Source organism: Agrilus planipennis, unplaced genomic scaffold, assembly GCF_000699045.2.
Source record: "Agrilus planipennis isolate EAB-ADULT unplaced genomic scaffold, Apla_2.0 scaffold2, whole genome shotgun sequence".
NCBI lineage: Eukaryota > Metazoa > Arthropoda > Insecta > Coleoptera > Buprestidae > Agrilus > Agrilus planipennis.
In genome coordinates this window covers 2,803,724-2,811,657 of record NW_020442464.1, presented here as the reverse complement: position 1 = coordinate 2,811,657, position 7,934 = coordinate 2,803,724, and the positions used below count along the sequence as shown (strand labels likewise).

At 36.5% G+C, this 7,934-nt stretch overlaps 1 protein-coding gene and 1 long non-coding RNA gene across 2 annotated transcripts in view; one reads left to right on the top strand and one right to left on the bottom strand.

Annotated features, from left to right (window-relative positions):
- The window catches only part of LOC108741321 (beta-1-syntrophin), a 147,313-nt gene that overhangs the window by 100,436 nt on the left and 38,943 nt on the right, over positions 1-7,934 (top strand). The window contains exon 2 of the mRNA XM_018476132.2: positions 1,092-1,280. Within this exon, the coding sequence (XP_018331634.1) occupies positions 1,092-1,280 (189 nt within the window). The remainder of the gene's footprint in view (positions 1-1,091; positions 1,281-7,934) is intronic.
- LOC108741629 overlaps positions 512-7,934 on the bottom strand; it is a 105,873-nt gene continuing 98,450 nt past the window's right edge. The window contains exon 3 of the long non-coding RNA XR_001938542.2: positions 512-596. This is a non-coding gene — a long non-coding RNA (uncharacterized LOC108741629). The remainder of the gene's footprint in view (positions 597-7,934) is intronic.

The window sequence follows — 7,934 nt, the reverse complement described above, 5'->3', positions numbered from 1 at the left end:
ATAACCTAACCTAACCTACCCTATTGATAAAGATATTTAAATAATGTTTTATATAACTTTCTCAATATTTTTATGTATTTTTCATTAGTTTTACCTTTGAATATTGTTTAAGAATGACTATATCAATATTTACATGCCTAGAAATGTATAAAAATTGGCATATTTATTAACTTTCACCCCCCATAACTTTCTATGGGGGTGAGACCGCCACGAACTTTTTATGCTACAGTGGTGGGGGAGACCTCCTCTTTCGATCCCACCCACTCCCATCATCTAGGCATTTACCCTTAATTTGTATTTTTTTTAATTAAATATAATTATGGTTGCTATAGGTTTTATTTTACCATTCAATATTTTTACTATTTGAATGCTTAGTATCGCAAAAAGAAAGAAACAGGACTCAGTTCGTTCATGTTGTCGTGGTTTTTTCTACCGCAAGAACGAGCCATTAGACTGATCCAAACAGTTACAATAAAAGCAATGTATGTGTTAATTCGACACTTACCTTGAATATGCTTATGATTGACACATAATTCGCCTTCATTCCCCCTGCACAGCTTTCTGTTGCTTGGTCTTAGGTAGTCGAAAGATTTGAACTGAAACAAAAAATAATATAAATATTGTACGATGCATTTCTAGTCTCTAGAAAATACAAGTGTTTATCTATACTTCCTACTAAATATAGCGCTCAATAATTGATGTAATGTAATGTTTTTAAAAATAAATCATTAGGTATTCGTTTTGATTATTCATATTTAGAAAATATGCTCATTTTGCTGCAAATGAAGTGTCTATTATTTCGAAAGCTCTCCGAATAGAATTCACCCGAAATTAAAACACTAAAACTAAAGAGCCCGCACTCAAGAAAACGAAATGCTCAGTATTAACGTTCACGAGCAAAACCTCATAAACAGGAACAACAGTCACAGTGTACAATTCCTGGCAATGTTGCGATGCAACACAAATTCGAAACGGGTTGAATCCTGTGCAAGCGCACACACACAAGCAAACGGTTTTCGTCGTCTAAAAGCACTTGAAATTCTCGTCACCATTAACGTCACCGGCGTAATAATTGTTTTCCATTGTTTCAGTGAAATATCTGCGGGAGGTGACGCCGTATTTCAGAAAAGCGAGCATAATTTCGGAGGTCGGATGGGAACTGCAGCGTGGCTTCCTGACCGGGGCTCCACCCTTGGTACGATCGCCTCAGCGAGCTGACACCCGCTATCTACCCTTACAACTTTGTCTTCTCGCCAGGGGATTCAAATATCCCGATCCAGGTGAGACATAACGAAATTTCAGGAGGAATTGACAAAAGCGTTACGATTCCCAATTACAAATTTTCCAGTGATTCCCACTGAACTTCAATGGAAATTTTTCCTACGGGTTTGTTTGTTAAAAATGATCACCTACAATCTACAATTATGTTATCTAAACTCTAACGTATTGTGTAGAAATCTGCACGATTCGCCCTGTATCTCGTTGTTTTTAAGAACATCCTACGGAATAATTATAAACTCGGCTGTAAAACAAGAGCGGTTGTTTGCAAAATTTAATTAGCAAAGAGGCAAACACAAAATAAGGCTGATTCTGCTTTGTTGCTACAGCGTCTAATTGTAAGCAATTCATTTTCCATGTCAAGACGCTTAATATACAGCAAAGAAGCCACTTTTAAATTAAACGAATAGTTAGTCAGAGCAGCGAATTAAAACAGCACTACGTTAAATTAATAATAAATGCTCATCGAGATGCAAACTGCGCACAATTATAATTTTCTCCCTGAAACAACGAACGACTATCTTATATATTATTACAATTTTAATTAATCAAAACCAAACAGGGGCTGAAAGTTTTTTATTTTTCCAAAACTAGGTACTGTCAACAAGTAACCTTGAGAAAAACAACAACATAGGGTGAAACGTTGACAGTAGGTTTCGGAAAATAAAAAACCTTTTGACCCCTGTTTGGTTTTGATTCACCCATTGAATATATGTTAGGGGAGGAATGGAGATTACAAATATTGACTTTTATAGCAAAAGAAAATTAATTAATAATATCTCAAGATGGTAAAGGATGATGGCCCTCACCCCCGCAGGGGGTGGTGGTGGGAGAATAGAAAGAGGAGGTCTTCCCCACCATTGTACCATAAAAAGTTCGTGGCGGTCTCACCCGTATAAAAAGTCATGGGGGTAAGATGATGGGGGGATCGAAAGAGGGTGGTCACCTGAGTAAAACCCCATAAAAAATTTGCGGCGGTCTCACCCCCATAAACAATTATGGGGATTGAAAGTTGATTATTTTGACAATTTTCATGCACTATAATTCAAATAAAATTCAATAAAAAAATTATTTTCAAGCGGGTGGAGGTGGGGGATCGAAAGAGGGTGGTCACTTGAACAAAACCCGATAACCTAACCTAACCTAGCCTATTCTATTGATAAAGATATTTAAATAATGTTTTATATAACTTTCTCAATATTTTTATGTATTTTTCATTAGTTTTACCTTTGAATATTGTTTAAGAATGATTGATATTAACTTTGAACCCCCATAACTTTTTATGGTACAGTGGGGGGGGGAGACTTCTCTCGATCCCCCCAACCCCCACCCCCTTCGGGGATGAGGGCCATCATCTAGACCTTTATCCTCAAGATTTATTACTATTACTAGTACAAATAGTCTAAATTTAGTCGTTGTCGATGGTGTACGGTTTAGTTGATTGAATTAGGAAATAAAGGTGATCATTATGTCAGATGCGATGCCCATAAATGGTCAGGTCAAACCTTGACCTGAGTCGTCCTGGCAACTGACTGTGGACGTGTGATGTAGATATAAATTTAAAATTTTCAGCAAGCTGCTGCGCGAGGAAAGCGTGCACAATTCGAGCGAATTAGTTTTCCAACGAAATTGAAACGAATTAAACGAAACAAAAAGTTCAGTTCGCAGTTCGTGCTGGAGTTTTGACATTTATAAAAGGCGCCAGTCCGGCTACTGAAACGAATACAAAAGCTGACGTGCCGAAGCCGAAGAACGGACGGACGGACAGACGGACGAACAGAAAGACAGACACCTCTCCAACAGAGGACAAAGCCATTTTATAGAGTTCAAGCGTTCGTTCTAAAACAATATTCCCGCTCCTTTTAATGGACAATTTATCTCGAAGCTTTGCCAGATCCATCCCTAATATTGGATCCACTTACTTGCTTATTACGAACAAACTTGCTTCCACACGAAAAGTTCTCCAAACTCTAGGCGACGACTGCCGAACAAAAAAAAAATACACCGAAAAACTTTCGGAATAATGAGAAACGAAGTTTTCTTGTTGAAATTTTCGTATCCAACTTACTTAGAAAATGAAACTTCTTAACTTTGCTACGAAACATAATTTTTCTCATCTACTATTTAGTGGCAACAAACATATCTGTGTAAATAAATCATCTCCGTTCTAATATGATAAAAATATGGATTTGGAATACCTAATAACTTTCGCTCATAAATCTGTCTGAAAAAGAAGCCTGTAGCAGATACAGTTACGTTCAAAATAAATGATGCATACAGACGCAGTCAAACAATCGCAAGTACCCCTCCGCATCCTCGAAAATGTTCAAATTTGATCTGATTGAACTTCCTCACTCAGGTTTATAATAAAAAATCGGTTGTCTGTAAAGTCGGTTTACTGACGATAGTTGAACGTGACAACGTCATAAGAAAATACTGATTGAATGGTTTCATTTTTCAAAAGTAAATTTTAATTTTATTTGTTTGATAGATATTTTGTATGGATATAGAGAAGGAGGTAAATGGAAATGTATTATTGTATAGCAGCTGTCCACGCGGACGCATCGCTCATTCAAGTAGCAGAGAGACAGATGTCGAACGCTGCCGAACGCGGAGGCCGACTGTGCCTCTTTGTCGTTCGTTCCGCGCTCTCGCTTGCACTTCAAGCCTTAAATGGAACGCCTCAGAGCGAGGTAACGCCGCATGAGTCATGGTTTTTCGTGCGTGCAGCCGGCTCCATCGAATTATAAGACGTTGTCACGTCAATAAATAAAACAAGAGAAAAATACGTTCTTCCACCCTACTCTCCAGCTTTGCACTAGTGTGTATGTTGGAGAGGTTGCCTGCCCACCTACATAAGTAGCTGGTGGGAATCAAACATCAAAAATCATCAGTCCTTAGAGGTGACCCTTTAGTCCTGAATGAATATTTTTTATGTAATAAAATTGTTTTAATTCTTTTTAACGGTACATTCAGTTTGTTATCCTTTTTTTAAATATTATTCTGTATATGAAAGCAAAAAGAATGTAGTAGCAACCTCCCTTGCGGTCGCATACCACAGCTATATATTCGTAAAACCGCTGCATGAACCGAAAAATAATTACTTTTAATTTTATTGCAGTTTCCATAATAAAAGTGTCATTCTAAGCTTTCTCGGCTATTCCACTAGAATTTGTTATACACACGTTTTTGTTCAAGCTTAATTTACGGCTTTAAGTGCAGAAAGTAGTTAAATAAATTTTGGAGGAATTACTATTTCGAACCCTGCAATTTATTAATGGAAGTGGAAGACGATTAATTTGTTGCAATAGTGCCTAAACTAATTAATGATTTTAAGCTTCGCTACGTACATATCGGCTTGCAGTTCACCTTTCAAGGCAGCTATTCACTTGAAAACTGAATTACAAATTTCACGAAACATCACCACAAAATAAAACACACATAAGTGAAACTCGAAAGAGCTATAACAATAAAATCGTTTGAATAAAATTGTCATTTAAGAAAAAACAGGAATCGATTCAGTTTCATCTAATTCATTATTCAGTATTCAGTATTCAGATTATAATCTGAAACCGTAAACACTAACTGAAGTTTGTCATTTCCCAAAAAAAGGAAACAACTCCGAAATATTTAGGTATTGGAAACAGTACCTAGAACAAACGACGTGAGAATACGTGAGGATTATTTTCTTTCATCTTGTGTTACAATTCATGTTATGTTACTCGGTATCTCAATGAAACGGTTATAGACCCTCCTAGTATGTAAACTACAAGCTTGTAGAGTATGCGAATCGAAAGAGACGCTGGCCCATATGGGATAAAAATGTTCATGAATAAGGATGGCATAAAGACCTAATAATTAAAAAATTAACGGAGAAAACTGAATGCACACGCTTCTAGACTCCTTCGTATCCTGAAGCATTCCTAGCATTAATCCAAAACTGAAACATCCCACAGTAATCTAATTTTCCTATTTCTACGTCTAATATATCTGTAATTAGCCCTTCACGCTTTCATGATTGCGAAGGTGTCCTACCAGACTATCTCCAGCGTTTTCTGTTCTCCTAATATTCCGAATACCTCCTTATTTCTATGATCTTAACTGCATACAAAACGACGCCTTGCCGAGTAATTTTTCATTTGCTTTAATTTCTGAATTACGTTGTGGATATCCTAGAATCGTTGGTTAATGTAAAGGACAATAGATAACATTAAAATAAACAGGCAAGTAAATGTCTACAACTGGACCGAAAACAATTCGTGAATTTTACGATTTATTTTAGGTACCTCGGAAGTTTTTTAACGACATTCTAATGTGATTAGTCGTTCGTAAGGGAACCAACCCTTTCCAAATGATATCGTTTTCTAAGCTATTGATCCCTTTTAAAACGAACCGTACAAAAACAGGAGTAATCTCTTACCATGACGTTCTGGAGCTGAATAATTACATTTTAGAAGACCTCTTTTCAATAAATCTGTCTTTGGGTTTCGGGAAAACTTGCAATTCAACCAGCCGACAATTTTCTATGGGTAGGAATAAAAGAAAATCTTCGAACGAGAACAAGATTCGTTTGTTCAATCAAATAACTCGAATTCTTTTTCAACCCGTCGGAAAATAAGAAATCATTTCAGAATGTATGGTTAGTCGACAGAAATCTATATCTTCATATCGATCAACGTAAGCAAATTCTCTAGGAATGATTAAAAAATTCTACAGTCTTTTGTTGACAAAAGGATGCAGAACACATGGGCACCAATCAATTTCATCAACGCATCCAGGTGCCCGACATCAGTATGTCCATCATCGTTGTTTATTTCGAAAACAGTTGAACACCCAAACCCAAAACGTCACATTAATAAATCATATTGACCTGGTTTTCGTCCAAAAAATAATTATTTACATTTAAAAACAGGCCACAGAATGCGGGATATTTATTATTTATTGATATTGCCTAAAATACCCAACCAGAATTTATAAGAGGCTTGCCCCATATAGCGCTACCCCATGAACAGTTTCTCATTGGTGAAATATATTTTTCATTCAACTTATGAAAATAAATAAATAAAGGTAAAACTAAAATACTGGTACGCAAGGGATAAAAAAAGTAGGGAAAGAGCGAATATAAAGATAGGAGACGAAAAATTAGAAGAAGTGGCTGAGATTAGATACCTAGGAAGTCAGATAAGTCAGGATGGAAGGAGTAGTAGGGATTTAAAGCAGAGGATAGCGCAGGGTCGTGTCGCCTTTAATAAAAAGAAGTCACTTCTATGCTCGCGAACGGTTAATTTAGAAATTCGAAAAAGGTTGTTAAAGGTGTATGTTTGGAGCACGGCGTTGTAAGGGTGCGAAACATGGACAGTGGGCGCGGCGGAAAAGAAAAGGTTAGAAGCGTTCGAAATGTGGTGTTATAGGCGGATGATGAGGATAACGTGGGTAGAAAAGGTTAGAAAAAAAGACGTATTGGAAAAAATAGGAGAACGGAGGACTCTATGGAAGTCATTAAAAAATGGGCGAGATAGGTTGGTAGGACACCTTCTCAGTCATGAAGGCCTAGTCAAAGTCATATTAGAGACAATTCGCAAATAGTTAAGGATGTGGACTGTTCTAGTTTTAGGGAAATGCGAAGTTTAGCTCAGGATAGGAAAGAGTGGAGGTACGTGTCCAACCAGTCTTAGGACTGACGATCTTATGATGATGATGAACTTTTAATATTACGTTCAGTTCTTCAGTTAATAAAGTCTAGCTTTATCAATAAATTTTACAAACGAATTTTATGTGTTATCAAATCATCTTCTGATATTAGACTTTTCCACTTTCCGACAAAACTTGCACAATCACCACAGCGCAGTGGCCTTTTCAGATATGTTATACATATACGAATTCCCTCGATTCGTTTAATTAAATTCTTTCGGGCTTGTTCTGGTCAGCTTTGATTTGCTGCTGCGTGTTAGTTTGAACAATCGGATTATCGCGACAAAAGTGGGTTTTATGACCGACTCGGATAACTTTATACATCACGTGTTTTACGATGCAATAAAACATTCGGCAAGACATATACATTTACACGGGAAAAAAAAGGAACGAAACACAGAAATAAATACACTGAATGACGGTAATTTAGTAGATACTGTTATACTTTAGAAGGAGATTTAATCGTAAAAGGCAAAGAGATTAAACCCGGAAATAAAACCAACGAAACCTAACTTTTTAACTTGAATTTTACCTGACAACTTCACCAACTAGATTACAAACTGGACCACCGTCAGAGAAGTAATCCACACACGTTAGTACAGTGTTAAACTACAGTATTATGGAAAAAGACTTTAACAGCTTAATATCTACCTATACATTGTAAAATAACAATAAAAACAGTTTTTTAATTTGATACCTTGATAAAGCTTAAATTATTTGTAATATATAAAGTCTTTTTAGGCTTTCGGTTGACTTTCCTAGACAATATAAACTCCTAGCGAATGCCATAAGTATAAGGTTGTTCGGAAAGTCATTTCGTTTTTTCCCGACAGAGGATTTAATTGTATTCTTTTGCACCCAACTTCACATTTAAGCCGTATAATTTTTATATGCTTTGAGAGCTCATATAGCAAGGCTTGTGTGTGAAAAATTCCAATTAATTCTACGCAGTAGTTTTTGGTTGG